This window comes from Mytilus edulis, chromosome 6 (genome assembly GCF_963676685.1).
Source record: "Mytilus edulis chromosome 6, xbMytEdul2.2, whole genome shotgun sequence".
Lineage (NCBI taxonomy): Eukaryota > Metazoa > Mollusca > Bivalvia > Mytilida > Mytilidae > Mytilus > Mytilus edulis.
This window is the reverse complement of record NC_092349.1, coordinates 80,491,967-80,515,476: the sequence shown is the minus strand read 5'-3', so window position 1 is coordinate 80,515,476 and position 23,510 is coordinate 80,491,967. Positions and strand designations below refer to the sequence as shown.

The 23,510-nt window shown below is 31.4% G+C and overlaps 1 protein-coding gene across 6 annotated transcripts in view; it reads left to right on the top strand.

Moving 5' to 3' along the window:
* The window catches only part of LOC139528617 (protein phosphatase Slingshot homolog 2-like), a 46,397-nt gene that overhangs the window by 15,223 nt on the left and 7,664 nt on the right, over positions 1 to 23,510 (top strand). For 4 of the 6 annotated variants that reach the window (XM_071324655.1, XM_071324656.1, XM_071324658.1 and 1 more), the window contains 15 exons: positions 1,931 to 2,005; positions 10,303 to 10,403; positions 13,596 to 13,660; positions 13,834 to 14,018; positions 14,400 to 14,465; positions 14,919 to 15,053; positions 15,602 to 15,661; positions 16,985 to 17,072; positions 17,658 to 17,833; positions 19,072 to 19,218; positions 19,713 to 19,773; positions 20,266 to 20,405; positions 20,779 to 20,939; positions 21,601 to 22,453; positions 22,949 to 23,388. In XM_071324655.1, the coding sequence (XP_071180756.1) occupies positions 1,931 to 2,005; positions 10,303 to 10,403; positions 13,596 to 13,660; positions 13,834 to 14,018; positions 14,400 to 14,465; positions 14,919 to 15,053; positions 15,602 to 15,661; positions 16,985 to 17,072; positions 17,658 to 17,833; positions 19,072 to 19,218; positions 19,713 to 19,773; positions 20,266 to 20,405; positions 20,779 to 20,939; positions 21,601 to 22,453; positions 22,949 to 23,388 (2,753 nt within the window). The remainder of the gene's footprint in view (positions 1 to 1,930; positions 2,006 to 10,302; positions 10,404 to 13,595; positions 13,661 to 13,833; positions 14,019 to 14,399; positions 14,466 to 14,918; positions 15,054 to 15,601; positions 15,662 to 16,984; positions 17,073 to 17,657; positions 17,834 to 19,071; positions 19,219 to 19,712; positions 19,774 to 20,265; positions 20,406 to 20,778; positions 20,940 to 21,600; positions 22,454 to 22,948; positions 23,389 to 23,510) is intronic. The other 2 variants (XM_071324660.1, XM_071324659.1) reach the window with 1 other exon arrangement.

The window sequence follows — 23,510 nt, the reverse complement described above, 5'->3', positions numbered from 1 at the left end:
AAGTCATAAAATTTCACTTTTAGATTAAGATTAAATATTGTTTGTCCTTGAGAGATGATCCGAACGTTGGTTTATGTAAAGTTGTTGTCACAAATATTCACATTTTACTTTATCCACCACACTTTTACTTGTGAAAAAAACATGGCCTCTTTATTACTTCACTGGTAACAAATGATAACATGTACAGATTGCAAAAGAATTGGGGATTTAAAAAGAATTCAGATTTTCTGAAAGACTTCTGTCCATACAGAACACATACACTGTGTCAGATAATATCTAAATGACACAAACTTTACTAGAACAGATCTACACCAAATTTTACCAGGCATTTCAGATGAACTCTTGGAGTCTCATTGAATATCATTTCAGTTGCTATGATAGTGTTCAAGTCCCTTTTGCAGTTCAATATAAAAGCGTAACTTTAAAGTTATGATATGTTAACTACTAGAATTAATAGCAACTTAAAGTCTTCGTAGAAAAGGTTAATTGATTCATAATAGATGATATAGCAAATACCTTGATTAGATAATAAAATCAGGAAAGCAACTAATGAAGTGTTACTAGACTTTTATGATATCTGTAATGGACAGAAAACATGATAATCTTCTCTGTTGAACTTGAGATACTAACATTGTAACTTGAGATACTAACATTGAAATTGAGATACTAACATTGAAATTGAGATACTAACATCGAAATTGAGATTATGACTAACATTGAAATTGAGAAACTTAAACACAGTCTTCTAAGATATTTGTCTTTGATTCAAATCCACTTTACTCTTGGACATGCATTAAACATGTAAATTAACAGAAATTAAATGTGCATCACTTATTGAAAAATCTGATTTTCCACTATACTTCTTAAAACTTTCTTTAAACAAATTAAAGTGTATTATGTGATGGCAGTAAAAGCTTGATTTTGTAATGCCTTGTTTCTATAGGCTAGTAGAAGCTGGTTATAATAGAGGGAAAAGAATGCTAAAAGGTGGCTTGGCTGTGAACAAAAGGTGATTTGGGCAAGTGCTAAAAAGTAGCATAGCTATGTCAATAAACGATGATGTGGGCAAGCGCTTAAAAAGAAACATAGATATATGAGTAAGAGGTGATGTGGGCAAGCAAATGCCTGAAAATTAATTAAACATGCTGTGAAAAAAATGAATAGTCTCATTTAAGGAGGTAAAAAAAATAATAAAAAAAATCGTGGTTAAGATGATCTATGCAATTAAAATAAAGAATTTCAATTATTCCAAGTATACTTGACATTTGTTCAAAAAAGATATCCTCACTTGACATTTCCAGATTTTGTTCTTTAATGATCTGGGCATAAACAAACATTTTTGGACCTTCTTTTAAGTGTTTAAAATTAAGTAGTTTCAAAATTATGTTATTAAAGCTATGATAATGTGGGAATGCAAGTCCAATAACTTAACATAAGGGACAATTTTGTTCTTGTATACTGAGAGTGGTCTGTATATAAAAAAGATCTAAAAACAATTCCTAGCTGTCAAGGCAGGGTACAGGTATATAATTATTTTGACAAATTTTGCAGCTTATGGTAAAGCTAGTAGAGTTCAATTATTTTGGAATGTAATTTTATTTCAGGACAACGTGATTGACTGCTTCTGATTTATAGTTAACATGCAGTCACCACTGTATATCAGGACATTTTGGTGTGTGTTGGATATTGCTATTTTTGTGTTTCACATTTTACCACATAATTGACCCTTTCCAAACATTTCACTGTTCTTTTAAATTCCTTGTAAAAGACTATGAAACAGGAATGATGAACATGTTCAAAATTTAATTGCCTGTCTAAGGCCTAAACCGTCAACAAAACTTGAAAATGATCTGATATACAGTATTTGGTATCAAATGGACTAGTCTGAGCTGAATAAAGTGAATAAATTTAATTGTGCCATTCATTTCAGGAGATCCAAGTCAGCACTAAAAAGATTGAAAAAGCTGTTCCATACAGTTAGATTTATTTCTAAATTACGACCTTGGTGAGAATTGGCATGGCCTTCTGTGCTGTCTGCTGCTTGCTATCTTTTATTATATATATATGTATATGTGTAGATGCCATTAGCGCTAACATTTCTAACTCTTTTACAGATCTTTAACTTTACCTTTATATAAGAAAAATGTAACTGCAGATGTAATTTACAGCAAAATGCATCGAGTATGTAGGTAAAGGGAATATCTTTGTTTAGCTTGCTTGTTAGACTGTGAATTCATTATTAAGTTAGATATACTTCCCTCCTTTAAGAGAAGACTAGTCTGACAGATAACCAATCTTACTGTCTGTAGGACCTAAGACTACTCAGAAAGAAGAGTACTATACCTAACTTAATAATGACTTCACAGTTAAGCTAGCAAGCAAGTTAACCTAATATAATCCATTACCTGCACACTCAATGCATTTTGCTGAAACAATTTTAATTACTTGACCGTATTTGAAAATATACAGTGATTCTGTTTCTAGTACATATTTATTAACAGATATCATATAGATGACTGCTAATATTTGATTTCTGGTACATATTTTTCGACAGGTATCGATGTATCTCCACTGATATTTTAGTCATTATCACGTACACAAAATTTTTATGATTAAGCATTTTTAGAGCATCGCATTTGCCTGCATGCTTCATTATTTTTACAGACATTTTGTGACACTGTTGCATTTGTCAACTTTATTGCATTGTTATTTGGTACGTTCAGTCTTTGTTAGTTGAAGATTAATACATTTTTTATAATAATTTTAACCATGACTGTAAGTTATTTTATATTTTAATACTTTATGATGTAAAAAGAGTAGTTATTGTTGCCAACTTAATTAGAAATTTGAATTGAGATTATTTTTGGAATAAGGGATTGGGGGTGTGAAAAAAAAGGGGTGGGTGGGTGGATATTAAAATTTCTCATTTCAGATTTCAGAAATTAAAAAGAATTTTTCTTCAAATATTTTTTTTTGAGGGGATTTATATTTAACAGCATAGTGTATTGCTCAAAAGCAATAGAAACAATTTTGCTGTGTCAACTATTTAATCACAATCCAAATTCAGAGCTGTATCAAGCTTGAATGTTGTGTCCATTACTTGCCCCAACTGTTCAGGGTTCGACCCCTGCGGTCATATAAAGCTGCGCCCTTTGGAGCATCTGGTTAAATTTTCAACTAAAAGGATATTGAACATGTATTTATCCATTCAGCTTGTGCAGGAATTAACGCATACATGGAAACTAATATTCGCTTTGTGTAATATCTTGGAATATTGTATTAATATTGAGGAAGTTTATCTATCTGTTTACAATTTACAATAAATGATGGATAGGTCCATTAGCCTATTACAGGAAATTAAATAATATGATGAATGTCCCATTCTCTATCTGAATTAGATGTGACCCTTTAACCCATACCCATCTTATATAGCATACAAACTTATTATTAAATATAAATGTAACTTTTCTGTGTCCGTTTCCCATTTTGCATCTTTTTTAGTCAAATTACTTCTATTTATTGACCATGTATTACTTGTACATGTATGTAATAAGCATGTATAGAGCATGAGAGAAATTCATGTTTAAAGTGTGTCTGTGTTTAAAAAAAATTCGTGATGATGTAATTGTAAGTCAAATGAATTCTATCGCCAATAAAATTGCTATTATAGATACATTGGATGATGTTTGTTAATCGAAGCATAGGAAAAAAACTTCAGGTCTAATAGACCAAAGCATTTTCATGTAATAATCACAACTTAACTGATGGTAATAATCACAACTTAACTGATGGTAATAATCACACCTTAACTGACGAATATTTTTATGACCTTGACTGGCTTTACAACCCTTGCACGGACAGTCGGCTTTACTGCATTTAATTTGAAAAATAAAATGCATCATACTTAGTCAGTTACACATTCAGCAGTCACACAAGAAGTTTAAATAAAACAACATTGGGCCTCAAGTTTCTGTTTTCCAAAATTCTATAAAGAATATTGATAAGTCATTTATCTTATCTTCAGACAAAATTATTGATTGAATTACATAATGACTCACCATTCTTATTATAGTATTGTGTACATAGAATTAAAGACTTGTGAAATTTATGATCTGTTTTCTTATTGATATTTATACATGTCAGTTCTAGTAAGACTTATTCCTGGGAAATTGAATACTTGTCTTGGAATTTAGAAAGTTATAAAGAAAATTTTGGCATTTTATTAATTTCAGGCACTAAAGCCCAATCCTTAGTACATGTATTTTAATGAACAAATTTATGTCTATTTTGTTATTGATATTCTTGAATGTCAGTTCTAGTAAGTCTTATAACAAGGAAATTAAATACTTGTCTTGGAATTTAGAATGTTGTAAAGAAAATGTTGGCATTTAATTAGTTTTAGGCACTAAATCCTAATCCTTGGTACATGTAATTCTAACGTTTCTGTGCATCAATCATACAGACTACATTAAACGATATACATAAAACTGTTTCACTATAATTGCTAAGAAACCATTGATTAGATTAATCACACTGACAAGATTGAAGTACAGTAACATGAGTAAGTGGAAACAATTAAACTAAAGCAGCAAATCATGTGCTATTTTATGACATTGAAACCTTTTAGAAATATCAAAGATCATAAACATGATACCATTTGACTTAACATTACAAGACTCATTTTGAATCCCTTTCATGTATCATGTATTTCTATGGTTATTCAGTCAAAATGAGGGGTTCAATTGAAAGTCTTTCCTATAAAATTTAAAGCCATCTTAAGTAGAATCTTCCATATACATGTTAGAAGAATACTGTCCAAGCATAAACCTATAAAGATAACACAGCTATAGAAAGTAGTTTGAACTTTTTACAAATGTATGTAGTTAGGACTATAATCATAGAAAAGGCATGAAATGTAAGATAAGTGACTGCGTTTCAGATGTTCTTAATGTACATAGTATGCATGTTATTTGTTTTGTCCCAAATTTTGATAAAATAATCATATGTACCAACCATTATAAAGTGAAAGAATACATCAAACCCTTATTTAAAGGAATGGTCCTTTCTCCTTAAACAGTTGTGTCATACAGTGCCCTCCAGAATACTAGATTTATAGAAGAGTCAATTTCATTTCTTCTTGAAACTTTCTGATCAATGATTTAACACCGACAATGTAATTTTAACATATATCCTTGAAAATGATTATAATTACCAGTGCCCATGTTATTATCAATTTCCTGCTACATGTAGTTAATGTCCTTAATGATTCACTCCATGAACTATCTCAATAGGTTACTTGTATTAATAGATCAATATTTGTTTTTGCCAATACAATGTATATGGTTTCCTTTTTTTTAAAGACAGAAATTAGAATGTTTATTAATTTTCACTTTTGGACTTAAAGGGTCGAGAGGAAAATATATATATATATATATGAAAGAAAAATGCTTTGGGGAATGAAGCAGCTGTGGCTGATCCAGAAATTTTTATAAAGGGGGGTGTTACAGTCATGCTTCAGTGATTTCCTATATAATCAACAAAGTTTTGTTCCACTAAAGCCCCCCTTCCCCTCTCCTCTCTTTGTATCTGCATATGAGCAGATTTTTTTTATGACTGATCAATTCTGTGGATGTGTCTTGATTGCAAGCAACATTATTTTATCTTTTGAAATTATTTTGCCTTATATATAACATATGATAAATTTAAATGGCCTTGGAAAATAAAAAAAAGGCTTTATGATAAATTTGTATGTTACTTATCCTAAATTCCATGTTAATTTTAGATAAATTGCAAGGTTGTTAGCATTAACCTTAACCTGAGAATGAATACTTAGTGAATTAAAAAATAACACACACGATGCACAAGTCCAAGGCCAAATTATGCAAGTATGCATATCAAATCAGTCTAATGCTTGTGATACAGACCTAGCTGTACTTGTAAGCAACTTTAGGAACCAGAATACATCCATAACTGATAAAAGTATAAAAGTTTAGAACGCTGGTAAATGGATCATATATTAATTGTATGAACAAGAAGGCATATTTTGAATGTCTGTGCTTTTATTCTCTTAGTTTTTGTCTTGTCTGTGACTTAATTAAGTCTTTAAGCAAGTGTTTGACATGCTGTTTATGGCACTAGGGGGCAGGACAAGTTAACAGTTTAAGAATACAGTCACAAAAATCAAGCCATATATCTGAGACAAATGCTAAATTAAAAAAATATTTGTATAGCAAAGGAAATGGTATGAACACTTGGTAAAGAGAGAAAAGATATTCATATATAGGTTAATTCTTGGTACATTTCCATTTCACTGTGAAGTGCACTTGGGGATAGCTAAGATTTTTCTCAAGAAAATTGTCATATCACAGAAATGGAGAAGTTATTTTTTCCCTGTTGAGATATGAAGAGCTTAAGGTCTAAAACCTGTACATAGAGATTTCTTTAATAGTAACTAGTGAAATATATAAGGGATCTGTGAACAAGTCTAGGTCTATGACCTGTGCATATAGATTTCTTAAATGGTTGCTAGAAAAAAAATATATATTAAGGATTTTGTAAAGAAGAAACATGCCAATCAGTGTTTATAGAAATGTTAAAACAAATAGAATAACTTGTCAAGATATGATTAATAATGTTTTAAATATAGTAAATTATTTATGTCTGACCTCAAGGCTTGATTGAAACCTTATGTAAATTGGTCTCTTTCATTTCATATGTACCAATAGGCTTTGATAGACACAAAGGCATGTAGGCAATGTTATAAAGAATTTTGTATGTCAATCGGGTATCTTCTATTGGAAACTATTGAAATACCATTGTTGAAGTTGTCATTGTTTGTTCAAACTATTATTTAAAAAAAAATCTGACAGTAAAAGCACATCAAAATGAAATGTTGTTTGATTAAACTTTAATGAAAAATCTTAATGTTAATAGGCATTAACATCTTTTTAATATGAAAAAGCAGGTTACAAGAATTTTTCGTATCTGGAGACTTTAATGTATCTACCGGTACAATTGAAATTGAAATTCTGACAGAAAAGATCTTTTTAATTTCAGTTAAACTTTTGTAAGGGGTCAAAATAAAAGGAGATTGCTTGTTATTTGTTCAATTTAAAGACAAAGATTTTACTTAAAATATTTGAAGGTCATTAAATTAATACTACTTTAGTTTTATTTCCGTTTTAAAATTTATATAAATTAGATATTTATATGTAGGAGTAAGATAGTTTACAGATATAGTTAAAATTGTGTTATCATATTTATAATGTTTATTTTTCAATAAAATTCAGATAATTTGTTTTCTAATGGTGTTAAGAAGTCAAGTAAGAATACTACAGATCTTTGACCTCTAATTATCTAAATAAAGATTATGAATTCATAACGATAAAATATTGCATGGCAATTTTAGGAAAAATTACTTGAATTAAAAGACTGTGACGGAATCAACAACAACAACAACAAGAACACTACTTATTTTAAGAGGGTTACACAGTTAGCTGTATATAACTTATCTTCCATGAGGCCCTCATCTAGTCTGTTTGATGATGCATGGAGTTTGATTTAAGTTTCGAAATTTGAATTTGTTTTTTTATCCTTGAGACATAGTAATTGATAGGTAGCTGTCTCGTTTGTAGTTACACTACATCATTAAAGTCATTTTTAAAGTCTGTAAAGTTATGTAGATTCAGGTGTTAACACAATGCATGTTATTATATATATGTTTTACAAATCTAACATGCCTGAAATGTGTGTTTAACACATGCTTAGTTCAACAGGACATTTTCATATGCATCAAAACATTAATTAAGTGACACAGAACTTCAAGGATGTACTTTTAATGATACAAAAAGACATGCCTACCTAGCATTTTACAATTGTGAAGTTCTTTCGAAATAGGGATATTCTTTTATTTGAATATTATAGACAACATACATAGTCTTGTTTTATTTAAAATTCTGTGAATAAATTTTAAGAGTAATGAGCAAGCTTTTAAGCATTATCAACGCAACGAAATTGCATATAGATGTACAAAAGGTGTATAATATAAAATCACATATGCCAGCTTCATGTTTTATTAAAAACATAGAATTCAAACAAGATGGGTTATTATCAATAGAATATGTTATTTAAATTGTAAATTACAACTATTTACTAATAATAGAGGAGTAATTTTTATATATATATATATAATATAAATAAATTAATTAAATTCTATTCTTTTTCTTATGGCAAACATGTATCTTACTGAAGGTGAAGGTTCTTTCATAATATCAAATACATATTATACATATACATGGGAATACTTGTAATTACATATAATGACATTGTCTTATATCTTTGCATGGAAATAAATGTAATAATATGATTACATATATGTACAGTCTGTAATTCTTTGTCAACATTATAAATGTAATAATATGATTACATATATGTACAGTCTGTAATTCTTTGTCAACATTATAAATGTAATAATATGATTACATATATGTACAGTCTGTAATTCTTTGTCAACATTATAAATGTAATAATATGATTACATATATGTACAGTCTGTAATTCTTTGTCAACATTATAAATGTAATAATATGATAACATATATGTACAGTCTGTAATTCTTTGTCAACATTATAAATGTAAGAATATGATTACATATATGTACAGTCTGTAATTCTTTGTCAGCATTATATAGGCATTTCCTTTTGCCCTTTGTAAAGTCTGTTTAGCATTACTATAAGTAATTATGTTGCTTGCACCAGTATATGAAAAAGTTTTAAAATAGATTAGGTAAATGAATCTGTTCTGAAGGGATTCAAAGAAAAACCTGAATAAAGTATCCCTAATAAGATTGGTAGAACTCTCATACCAAAAATGCCATGTGTGGTTTATTAAATATTGGTACAAATCAATGCAGAGATAATTAAAGATATCCCAGAACTTAAAAGTCTTAAGTTATGTATTTGATATAAAATACACAATCAGATAGTGTTATTCTTATGTTGTATTATCTCCGTGTGTTTAATTTTCTTGCCTAATTTAATATTACCCAATATTATGAAATTAATTTTTTTATTGCCTAAGTCCCAAAGTTATGTTATGAAAGGAATTTTTGTATTATGCTCTGAAGTTGGAATCTGGTGTCATGGATAAGGATCTTCTCTTTGATCAGGTTGTTGTCTCTTTGACATATTCTCCATTTCCATTCTCAATTTTATTTGATTTTTGTTTCTGCCTTTTGATGATTGCATTGTGAAGTTTTATATCAAATATGTCTATATGATGCAATTCTCGTGTGAAATTAGATTGTTATGTATGTTATCGTTAAGTGTTTGTTAATTGTTATCATGTTACATTGGCTAACAGTACAAAGTTCTTATGTAAATAAGGAAGTCCTGTATAATTAATGGGATCACTTTCACCATTTGTCTACAGGGTAAATAAGGTCAAGTACATTGTGGAATATTTTTAGATGAATTCAAATGACATTTCAGGAGCTGATCAAGCCATTTTCAAAAGGGGAAGGGTCCAGTCATATGCCCCCTATTTTAATACATTGAACATTAATAGATTTTTTTTTTGGGGGGGGGGGGGGTCCAACCCCAGAACCCTCCCATTGGATCAGCCTCTGCAACTGCATAAATTATTTAAGTATTTACAAGAGTTATTTCCCTTTGACAATATTACATTTTTTTACCTTTGAAATATTTTTGATTATTTGTTTTGTTTAATAATGCACTGCATTTAATTTTTCTAACATTTATAAAAAAATATATCCTATTTTCTTAAGATGACAACAGTCATCAAATTAATGGTTAAACCTGTATTTGTGTAGGTAAAGGACACAATAGGGTGTCTCATGTACCTTTCATGAGCAGGTGCATTTTATGCAGGGCCGCGTTCAATATCGTAGCTGCTATGTAGTGCTACGTAGATTTTGACTATTGAATGTGTAGCTATAGACTAGCTACTACATAGATATTCATAGCAGCTACGTAGCCGCTACATAGCCGCTACATAGCTGCTACGATATTGAACTCAACCCAGGTTTATATATCAAGCTTTGTAGCTGAAAGAGAAATTTTTATATACATTGGTGTTTTATATTTACACTAGTTTTTTATTTGCATGATTTGCCTAGGCAGTTTTGATAGTGATTATTTTTTTTTTTTTTACAATTTATAGTTTGAATTTGTTTATAATCATTTGGGATATTTATTTATAGTCTGAATTCTTTACCATTTAAACAAGAATATCTTTATTTATATCTATAGCTAATCATCCTGACAAGAATATATTTATTTCTAGTTTCAGTGAGAGTTACTTCACAGTTAAAGGAGCTGCTTTGATATTGCCTCAGAATGATGTGGAATCAACTTTTACCAAGAAAATCTGTAAAAGTAGCCATGGTAAGATTTTTTATGTACATTGCTGTATGGAAATTCAAATATATTCAATTTTTCAGTAACTAGTGAAAGCAATGCATTTGAATAATTATTAAAAAAAAAAACCCACCTAAATATGACATGTAACATGACAGATATATATGAAAGGCAAAAAAACAAACAAAAATACTCTACATTTGTCATGTTTTTGAAGTTTTGATGTATATTAAATGTCCAGTTAGCAATCTTATTTGACATGAAAAGGAATCTTGCTTTATACCAGACTGACATAATATCCTGAATTCATTGTAAAGATCCCTTTGTGAAAGCATTTAATGGTTGATTGGTGTTTTTGTCGTAACACCACTTTAAAATTTTAAGCACCATTTTTGGGTTATTTCATTGCTGCCAGTTTTATTGGTGGAGGAAGTTAGAGTGCCCAGGGAAAACCACTTACCTTGGATGGAGAAACTGGCAACCTTAGTCAATTAAGATTGGAGTCGAGTAGGACCATACAACAGGGTTCTTACTCACAACCTCAGTGTTGACTGGCTAGTGATTACAGTAGTAACAAATAAGACAACTTGGCTACCAAGGCCCCAACAAAAAAACATTTAAGGGGGTTCGCGGGTCTAAATCATTTATATAGGATTCCTCTATATTTTTCTATAAATGAACTTTATCTTATAGTTAATAGAAAAAAAAATATTAAAAAATGGGGTCACCGTTCATTTGCGCTCACAATCTGCCTTCGAAAGAAGCATACATCTTTGTAAAAGTGTTTTTTTTCTGTTGAACTAATAGGAGAAATAAAGGTAATATTGAAATAAAAAAAGAAATTTATTTCAGAAATCGCTCAAATTTTACAATAATTTAGTTTAAGTACAGCATATATCGAAATTATATTAAAAAAATAAAGGTCACTGATGAGTTTAAAGAGATATTTCAATTTTAAAGCCAAAAAATGGCATTTTTACACCAAAGGGAGATAATTTGGAACTTTTTCAATGATGTTTACATTTTAAAAGTCATCTGAGGCCAACACGAATTAATTGTTTTGAATGTTTTTTGTACCATATGATAAAGTAACAACTACAAAAGGTAATAAATAAAATTTGTAATGAAAAACAAATGTTATTTTTTTTCTGAAATTTTTATTCCCTGGAGCCTCCTTAATTAGCATGATCAGTGTTCCAGCTAGGCCGTTTTCAGAGGGCGCGGCGCCCGCCCTTTCCCGAGTGCCGCCCTGTGCCCTTTTTACAGTTTCCAGGGCGCCCTGCCTTTTTTGAAGATCGATTGTATATTATTTTGTTCGTATTGATATGATCCGCTAATTACTAAATTTTACCTGGCGAAAAGTTTATGACTTTGTTTACGACCCCAAGCTAATCAACGGTAACAACTGGTGTCATAATCTGTTGTTATAGGTAATCCGTTAATCGGATGGGTCACTAATGATCATCAACATTAATTCATTCAAGTAGAATCAGTCGGTCGGCAATTGTCTTTGAAGAAATGTGCATACGACAACTTGGGCACAATTTGCAATGTTTACCGTAGTTTCATGGAGAAAACTTAATGACAGAAAGTTGAAAACCACAAACAACTCGTGGAAGACATCGTTTTACTTGTTTTACTTGAAATAAATAGCAAATTCAGACATATTTGTCATTGACTGCCCTCATTTTTTATACGAAAATAACAAAATCAACCGCCATATTGTTGATCATATTTACATTTTCTACGTACTGTTTATAATCCTCCAAAGAAGGAGCACACCTGAATAAAGAAAGATAACTCAATCTGATTTTTTCCTAGCATTGAGGAACCCACTTATAATATTCTAAAATATGTCTACATACTTCTTGCTTAAGAATATATATGTTAAGGTATTTTGAGTTATGGGAAAAGTTAAAGAGGGTCTTAGTAGCAGTGTTGGTAGGGTGCCTTGGTCATCTTTTTCTGTTTTTTTTATTTTTGATACAAATTTTCACTGTTGCTATACATCCTAACATTGTGCATTTACTGGGCACAGCTGTTTTGTGCTGTATTGCCATAAAGCACAGCAGAGGTAGAAAGGTGAAACTGGTAAAGTGTGTCAGACCATAGAAACAGAATGAAGCAGGACACCTTTCAAATCATGCTGCATATAAAGTTTAACTGTGCCAAGCAATGATTTAAAAACTTGTGTGACAAGCTGCTTGACAAGTTTTTCAGCCTAAAAAGTAGAAAGATAGAGTTCTATATGGGCTAGTGATGTAGTTCTTGTATAACCAGTGATTTCAATGAATAAACACAATGTTTGATTAATATCTTTATTAAAACATGCCCTTTTCATATAATCATATCACGCGTTAAATGCCCTTTTTCAGGATTGGCACCCTGCCCTTTTGAAATCCTAGCTGGAACACTGATGATGAGCACATTTGTACCACAAAACAGTTAATAAACACAGATCTCATTAAATTATTTTAACTTAAGTTAAGAATACAGCCTTTTGATGTGTAGTGTCAATGGTATATAACTTGTAAGAAATTATATATACAGCCTTCATTCAAAATCAAAATCCAATCATATCCCAGTAACGTCTCAGTCATTACAGCTGAACGGACGTGCTGGGCCCGCTCTCCTTTACCCGCTATCTTCGATGAGGGTTTACAGTTAGACGATCAACGACTTACTACTTAAGATGACAGAAACCAATCCATGCCGTACAGTTAGACGTAGTAGTTGGCGTACCCGCGTTAACATGCACTCCAAAACCATTGCATCATGGGGAGTGTTATGCAGATTAACGTCCGAGGGCTGTATCCTAGGTGTTGGGTGATACGACCTTCATTTCACTGCCTCACGGCTTTGGTCCTGATAACGCTTCCTGTCATCTTTAGAACTACGTCCACAATTCATCTACCAGTACTCCATCATCGAGGCTAGCGGGCTGCCAAGCTGACCAAACTGGCCCTGACAGCAGCCGTTAGTGAAGAAATAACATCAAAATAGTAAACAAAGAAAAATCTACTCACAAAAACCAAGATGGCGGCCTCCATTCGGCGTCCTCTACTACCAGTTCCTGACCCACGGCAGAAAAGATTTAAACGCTCATCAATTGCCTTCGGGCACCGAGCCGACCGTGCGAGGGCTGTATAGCCAGTCAAGGTCGTTAAACACTTCCATTTGTTTGTTGTTGTTATACAGCCTTTTGATTTATAATTACAGGAGATATCCAGAATCACTTGGAGTCCATGATTGGATTGTTACGAAGACAAGACACAATAGCACTTGTAAGTTTTCAAATGATGTTCAATATTATTTCTCAAACTGCCAAATTTAAACAAATGGTAGGTGTTCAATTTTTTTTCTTTTATGCATTGTGATTTTATAAAAAAAAGTTATTTGACAACATTCACAGTCATGTCTCAGCTAAGTTATAAAATGAACAATTGGACATTTTCAGGCAGTAAAATTAGAAGTAACAGTTCCAGAGAGACATAAGTACATGGCTGTGGTATCTTGTATGGGTAAACAAGATACAGAAGAGACAGTCATACTGGGTATAGACTTCTGTGGAAATAATCAGGCCACTATTGGTTTAGTGTTACCTATCTGGGCAGACACTGAGATAGCATTAGATGGAGATGGGTAAGGCATTCTTATTAGATGTAGAAACCAGTATGGCCATCAGATTTTGGGCTGTACAACTTCTGGGGCTACTGTTATACATTTTTATACCAAATCAAGCATTCATGAACTGTCGTACATGTAAGTCTGCACCACATCTGTCGAAACCTTTTACAAAGATGACAAAGACACCAGTCTCTCTTATTTAGTTATTTCAATATGAATAGGCAGTTATGACTTCTGGTACACTTGTACATACCACATTTTATGAATCCCTTTTAAAGATAATATACACCTTGTATTCACAATACTTTCATTTATTTTTAACAGAAAATTTATTATATTAGAAAAAAAATCACAATAATATTTTGTTTATTGATGGTAGCTTATATATATTTACAGTGGTTTTAGTGTTACATCTGGAGGCAACAGACACATGTTTAAACCAGTTACAGTTCATGTCATGTGGTAAGTAAAGGGGAGATAATTTAAGATTTATTAATTATTCCAGGAATTGTCATTTTTGTATGAAACCTTAAAGTTTATTCCATAAAATTACAAATTATGCCTTAATTTGAAAAAAATTCTTGGAAATAGAACTGTTTCAAACCTTAAAAATTTAATTGTAATGTATTCAATGATTAATTGCTTTTTACAGAACTTTGAGACCTATCATTTTACCAAATGAGCACTTGGAAGCTTAAAATTGATAAAACATTCTCGTAATCTTACATCTTCATCCATTGTGTGTATCCTTTATATATTTAGTTTTTGTTTTTAACATAATTTTTTGGACTTACCCAATTAGCTAATCATGGACTTTGCAAGGGCTCAGAAATATCATTTTGTGAGCTTTGCCTGCTGTACCTATAGTTCCAAAATGACTTTTTATCCTATTTTCAATTTGTAAATATATTTCAGGTTTACTCTACAAAGTTTAAATAAATTAGTGAAGATAGCGAGAGAAAACAAGTACATAGCTCAAGGTCTTTCTCATACATGGGTATCCTACTATGAGTCCAGTCTCACGTCAGACATTCCTCTCATCAGTGAATGGTAGGTATTGGAGTTGGTTAAAGCTGTTATCCTAATGCTAGAAAGTTACAGGTCTGGTTTACTTGCCTGATTTGTTTGTATAAATGTTTCTCCAGCATTGTAATTAAGATTGACAGCTGCAATCAATAGATAGGTGGGGCTTCAACTTCTATACATTACTTAAGTTCCAATAACATTTACAAGTATAATGAGGACACATTTTTACTAACAAAGCAAAAAAGTTAACAAAACCTTAAACTTGCTAGCATAAGGATTATAGCTTTAATATACCAATGATAAATATATAAATTGAACGTAGAATTAGAATGCATTTGAAATAATGCCTACATAGATATATATAAATTATATACTATACTGGTTGACACATACGCACAGTATATCTGCGTTATGGAAATCTCGACTGCAGATTAACCACATAGAATATAATTCACAAAATGTATTGATTAATAACTGTTTATATGTGAAGTTCAATGTTACTAACATTTTACTCAATTAGATTAATAAACTGGAATCAAATGTTTATAAAGTGTTTGTTACAATTTTTTCAGGAATACTACAGAAGATTTATTGTTTTTCAAAGCAGAACCTGTATTACTACCCACGGACGAGTAAGTTACTGGCATGATGAATAATATCTAGGGAGAATTTACTTTACTTAACTATCCTTTACCTTAACTTTTATACCCTTACCCACACCTATACTAACCCTAACACTAGCCCTAACCCTGACCCTAACCTATACCTAACCCTAACACTAGCCCTAACCCTGACCCTAACCTATACCTAACCCTAACACTAGCCCTAAACCTGACCCTAACATATACCTAACCTTTACCTAACCCTTACACTAGCCCTAAACCTGACCCTAACATATAACTTACTCTAACACTAGCCCTAACCCTGACCCTAACATGTACCTAACCTATACCTAACCCTAACCCTGACCCTATTATATACCTAACCTTAACCTAACCCATACCAAATCCTTGACTAGAATATTTCCCATATCTAACTATAGATTAACCGCTAACATAAGGGAAGCCTAATGTAATACAAGGCTGAATATATTTAGATTATACCTCTGATTAAGTGCACCTGGTGGATGTATATTGTGATAGTTGTGTTTGTCTGTTTGTTTGTTTGTCTTTGCCATTTGTATCAGTCAGCATGTTCTCCAAAACTTTAGCTGAATTTCAAAGAAACTTTCACAGAATCTTTTAAATTATTTTGAAAAGCAATGTGAACTTTCAATTACATCTTCTGACATCAGACTCGGATTTCTCTTGAACTGAATTTTAATGTGCGTATTGTTATGCATTTACTTTACTACATTGGTTAGAGGTATAGGGGGAGGGTTGAGATCTCACAAACATGTTTAACCCCGCCACATTTTTGCGCCTGTCCCAAGTCAGGAGCCTCTGGCCTTTGTTAGTCTTGTATTATTTTAATTTTAGTTTCTTGTGTACAATTTGGAAATTAGTATGGCGTTCATTATCACTGGACTAGTATATATTTGTTTAGGGGCCAGCTGAAGGACGCCTCCGGGTGCGGGAATTTCTCGCTACATTGAAGACCTGTTGGTGACCCTCTGCTGTTGTTTTTTATTTGGTCGGGTTGTTGTCTCTTTGACACATTCCCCATTTCCATTCTCAATTTTATTTCAATCTAAATTTTGATTAAAATTAGTTTTGGAAATTCCCATTTAATGAATAGAAATATTTGATATTGACACTAATTTAAATTATTTTTGCTGGTATTCTACTTTAAAACCTACTTCAGTATTCCTTTGATAATTATACACATTTTGGACTATGCAATTTTAGCTGAATTACTTATTTTAAAAACATTTTACTCTTTGAAAGAGATATATTCTTGATGTATTATATTTTTGATATATTAGATTTAGATACATTTTATGTAGTGTTTTTCAGTGAGGAAGAAGCATTTCTAAAGAGAATCCGAGTAGAACTGAAAAATGTAATGATGAAAGAAGATTTAGACGAAGCTACCTCAAAATATGTATGTATATTGTAAATATAGGGTTGTTGCATGACACATTTGAACAGGTCCATTTCATCTATGAGATGAAAAATCTTACAGAATTATGACAAAAAAACAAAAACAAACTTGTATGGGGCCTTTTAATATAGGTTTTGTTCCACAAAGTTATTTGCATATATACAACATTTCTCGGTCAGGTTTTCGGAACACAAAGACTATGGATTTTGTTGGATGTTTTTCTTTTAGAACACAATGTGCATACCCATAGCCAGGGGGGTTCAGGGGGGATCGGACAAACCCCCCTCCTTGAAAACAAATAATCACTGTTAAAATCAACGTTTTCTTCGAATTGTGACTGTTAAAGTCGAGTTTGTGAGTCTAAATAACCCCCTTGGAAATTCCTGGCTACAGGCCTGATGTGTAGGGATTGCATGCTATTTTACATCCATCATTCCCATGAAATTTTAATCACATTTTTCTACAGAAGTACAAATCATAGCTTTTAGAAATTATGAGCATGCTATAATGTTAGATACATTTTCACATCCATCTCTTATCAACTTTCAGTTTACAGAAAATCAATTGATTTTTATTTACTTTCAGTTGAGAACCAAAGTAGAAGAAAGAATGAATATGAAGTTAGATCAATGGAAAGCTTACATTGAACAGGAGATGTTGATGATCATGGGTCAGCTTGATTCACCAACATTGATTAAAGAATATTTATACTTAGGATCAGAATGGAATGCATCCAATATAGAGGAACTCAGTAGAAATGGGTTGGTTTTATATTATATATAGTATCAAAAGAGAAGACTCAAAATTTGAGCTACTTCTTGTTATTACACACTTACTCGACTATTGTGATTTTTAAAAAATGTTGAAGCACAATTAAAATTGTTGTTTTGTGAGGTTGTGCGATAAAAGTTGGTTATATGTATTCTAGTCATGGTCTTTTTATTATAAAACAATTGCTTTGTTAAAATGTTTAAATTTTGTGTTTAGGTCTGTTTAAAGAGAACCACTATGATATGTCAATGATATTTGGTAGACAGTTGTATATAAAGCATTATCATATATATTTAGTTCAAAATACAGCAATTTTGTATATCTAATAAAAGTTCTTTTTTCCAGTCTGTATCACCTACCCTGTATCGCATACCCCGTATCGCATAGCTAAACCTGTATCGCATATCCCGTATCACATATCCCGTATCGCATACCTGGCCTGACGTCATAATTAGAATGACGTCAACGTTTGACCTATGACGTCCAGTTGCTGCATTTTCAGGCTTAGGGAAAAAAATGATTTCTATTAAAAAAAAAACATCCTATCATTTCAACTAAAATCGATTTTTTTTCCAAATAATAATAATCCAGTAACTTGACGAGCGATTTTTATATAAAATAGTACAATAAGATGTAGAAATATCTGAAGTTTTATTGTTTATTTGGTCATAATTTTCATGAAGTTTGTTTCTGCACAAATGCATATTTTTACAATTTTAATTTGGTTTCAAAAAGTATATGATAAACAGAATAATACATGGCAAAATCCGTATCACACGCCGTATCACCCTCGACCAATATTATCCCTTGTGCATAAAGGCCCTCGTGCTGATATTGGTATCTCGCGATGATACGGCATATGATACAGATTTTGCCATGTATTATTCTCTATTTAGCACACCTCTTTTCTGTAGAGATTAATTGTCCCTTCTCTCTGCCATGGTCTATTGTCTTTGAAACTGCATCTTAGGATTAGGTTAATTTAATTGGATCAATTTATGATAAGTCATTTATATTATATCTTATTTTCACAGAAATCATTTGGCCCCATACCTTTAGTCATGGTTCATTTACTGATTATTTTGTTCTTATGCATGCCAAACTATCATAGATATTGCTATTTGAATTTCAACATTTTTTATTTTTTTATAAAAATTACATACAGGCTAGACATATCTTTATGTGTTTTACAAAGGCAAGCCTTAAGTTGATATTTTATATATTTCAGTGTACATTACATATTGAATATCAGCAGAGAAATAGACAACTTCTATCCTGGTATCCTACACTACTACAATATTAAAGAGTGGGATTGTGAAGAAACTAATCTGCTGAAATACTGGGAAAATACTCATAAATTTATATCCAAAGTTAGGTAGGTACTTATATTGTACAGGAAACTATTATAAGACTCAGATGGTGCCCTATAGTTAATACTCTGTCAGTTCATCAATTATTACTTTTATTGAGATTTTCTCAAAAGATTAGCTTGATATTTTGTGCATAGTGTAAATATTAAAGGAATATTTCTTTTCTTTTTTTGTTGATGTGAAATATCGATGAAAACAAAGTTTTTGTTAAATATTTTACAATGTTTGGAAAAACATCTTTTTGTGTTAGAATTTCAATGAATATTGATTTTAAAGTAAAATATACATTCCAAAATGATTCCTGGCATCAAAATAAAGGAAAAAAGTTAGTTAATGAATATATGGAATAAAAGGTCTCAAATGTTTGTTGTGATACATGTAGTAAGACCCTAATCTCAAGCAGGTTTAACAGTTCAGCGTGTGCATTTTGGTTATAATATAATATTTGAAGGTTGTACAATAACCTAAATAGTAAACACACTGTTTTTATTATCAACAGAGAGAAGAAGGGCATAGTCCTAGTACATTGTAAGATGGGAATTAGTCGTTCAGCCTCAACAGTAAGTTTAACATGATTATGTACTTATAGAACATCATTTATTGACTCACCTGTTTAGTGGCAAATATTTCATGCATGTCCAAGTCATACAACTAATTAAAAATATATATAGAATTGAAAGATTTGTAAGTTCTACAGACAAGTTGGCTAGTTGAAAGGTTGGGATATGGTCTGAAACTTCATAACCTTGAAATGTAATGTCTATTAACGGTAAATGAAGTTTCAGGTCTGCCTGCCAATCACTTTTTTCTGCTAGAAAGTATTTAACATTGAAAATGTATTTTTCTAAAAATAAGTTAACAATTCTTTGCACAACATCATGTGCAACTTCTGATTTTTGTTGGTGTGCTAAAAAGAACCACTACACATATATAACATGGCATTATTTTACATTGTCCACATTTGCTTTATCCTAATTAGAATTAAAAAATATTTATATGGATTTTGTGGTAATATCTCGTATAGCCATTTACTGTTATTTGAATTCTGACAGGTAATTGCATACTTGATGAAGGAGTATCACATGTCACGACAGGAAGCATATGACATGGTAAAGGGAATGAGAAGTTGTATCATGCCAAACAACGCTTTCTGGAATCAATTGGAAACTTATGAAGGGATCTTGAATGCAAGGTTAGTTAAGTAAAAATTGTCTGAACCTAAAAGCTATTTTAGCATTCATTTTGTCTCTGGAAAAAGTCCACGAAGGATGGAAACCAATGCAAGCTATGAATCATCACCAGGTGCTGTTAGTTATGTGCTTTCATCAATACTTTTACTTTTTATTTGTTATAAATTCTTTTCCCCTGAATAACAGAGAATAACAAAATTACGAAATCAAATCTGCAGGAAAAAGCAAGTTTGCCAGAATCCACAAAAAATGATACCCTCGAAAATTAATGAATCTACAGTATTCACAGTATTTTTTAACATGAAAAACACACTTTTGTATTTTAATAATTCATTAATTTAAAATTTCTTTTATTCATGATCTCATAATTTTCAGCAATCAAAGACAGATCTTTAAATTGCGTTCTGAAACAAAGATGGATGAAAAAGTCAAAGAAATAGAAAAAGAAGATGTGATGAGCACTGAGGATTTTTTAGGTGTATATCAGGAACCCATTGATGAGAGTTACTCCGATGTGTTCCTTAAAGATATCTCAGGTAACTAGGGATGACATGTGTGAACTATCAGAGATTTATTCAGCAAGGTCAACACTTTATTCAAGGTCAAAGATGAGAAGTGTATCTGATTCTTGGAGTGAGAAAAAATTGATTTTCAATGTTTGAGCATATGTTTAAAAAGTAATTGCTTGTTTTAATTCAGTTTACCTAATGAAGTTTTAATAACCATTAGAGTAGAAAATGAATCAGTAAATGAAAATGAAAATTAGTTTCTATATTGATTTAGACAACCAGATATGTGTTAAGTGGTAAGAGTTTGAACAGTTAAAATCAATTATGCAAAAAAAAAGAATACAACTGAAAGTGACATTATCGGGGCAAGATTGGCAATACCAGAACAACTGTCACATGTGTAATAGATGTGTGGTTCTAGACACGAAATCATTTAAAACAAAATATCTATCAAACAGAATATTACTACCTTAACAAATATAATAGATTTGTAGAACATATAGAACTTACAACCTTAACAAACTTTAAAATTTCTTCCAAACAGAATCATTATTAAAGAATAAGATTTAAAAAGACTGTCAATTGAAAGCTTTTTGATATGTGCTTGTCATTTATAGTACATAAACAAATTTAATGTGTAGAATAGAAATGTACAAAGTAGTGAATGATTTCTTTATTATTCTTACAGATAACTGTTCCTATGACTTTGACATTGAGATAGGAAGTAGTTCTAGAAGTGCTGATTCTAATGAAGAGTTTTATCCCGATCTACCTTCTCCACAACCAGATGGCGCTCAAGGTAAAGACATTCCTGACGAGGATAGTGATGATGATTCTGAATCTTCGGAGGAAGATGAGGAGGAAGAAGATGTTCCTATCAGTTTTCCGCTGAAAAGTATATCTCCAACATCGAAATCTTCTTCAAGTAGTAATTTTGTGTCAGAAAAGCTTATTTCTACATTGCCAGCCAGTAAACAAACTTTAAACACTGAAAAAGTCCCAACTGAAACAAGAAAAGGTGAATCTCATAGTGATATGGATATAGCTGAGATTGAAGGTGACTGTGACCTTGAAAGTGACAAATCAAGGGACACAACTCCATTGTCAGACTTAGGTATCCATCAGCATTATATTAAGGAGAATATACCATGGAGTGCTGGAACTGTTAAGAAAACCAAAGAAAATTTAGAGGGCAAGAGTAAGGATGTATCAGCAAGTTCAAGGTCAGATGACATTAAAAGAAAATTTAAGGATGTTGAAACTAGTCCCGACTCGAGTCACTTCTCGTTTGATGATCATGTGACAACAACTACTGAAGGCATAACTATTATTGTGACAGACGAATCTGACAGGCTGTTCCATCCTATTGATGGTGTTACTCAATCAGAAACAAATGTGGATAAAGTTCAGGATGAAAAGTCAGCAGAAAAGGATGAAGATCAGGAGTTAAAACGACCAGCATCTGTTTATGATTTAGAGGAGATATCTCTACCGGCAGGCATCGTACGCAGAACTACACAGGAAATAGAGGATAGAAATAGGTAGGTTGTAAATGAGGTTTAAGCAAGAAAGAGAAATACATATGAGAAAAAAAATTATGTCCAGTTTAAAATAAAGTTAACTTTTGATTAAGAAATTGATAACTCTTGTTCAGAGAATATAATATCAGGTGACATAACAAAGATATTATACATAACTAATCAAAGCAGTGAGCAGAGTGATGCAGACTGAAAAATATAATTTAAAAAAAAAAAATTGGGGTTTCTAGGCAGAACTATATCAATAATGCAGCAAGACTCATGATCATGAATTTAGAGTTCTGTAGTATAAAATATATGCCTATTTCAGATATAAATAAGATAACAGATATTTGAGAAGTTATATCAATAGATTCATTCAGGTGAATAGGCACTGAAATTAGTCTTTTTAAAAGCCTTCCTGAAAGAGATTTGAATGTATATCCATTTATACTCTGACTGTAAAATATATATCAAGACTAAGTATTAATAAAAAAATAATCTATTTCTTAATTTCAGAATCGATGATCAATCTCCAGACTCGTTACATAAAGCTTTACAGAGATCGTCAAGTTTAAAAACAGAGCGTGACACTCCACGTAAAAAACGCAATTTAGAAAGACGAAAAACAATTACTCCAATCTTATCATCATGTTCATCTTCGTCATGTGATGCTAGTCCAACCAAAGATATCAGTGCATTAAACCTCTCAACATATGACTCTGTGTTTACAAGTCCAGCAGTAGTGTCAAGGCAACTGGACGATGAAAAGAAAGAGTCTGAAAAAACATCAGAGAAAGACGATAAGACAGATTTTATAAACATTGGTGCAAATAAACATGATGATAACACTGAGGAAGTCAAATCTGTAGAACAGGAGGAAGCAGATTTAGCAGTTTATAAATTTCTAGGAGAAGAAGTTTCTGTGAAAAAGGGAATTGTTAAAAAACAAACTATGGGTAGGTTTACAGTTACTACCAGTGTTTTAACACATCTCGACTTTGGAACAAGTTTAATTCTATACCTCAATTTCTTAAAGTTTGAAACTTTAATTAATCTACTAGGGTCATATTACAGATTT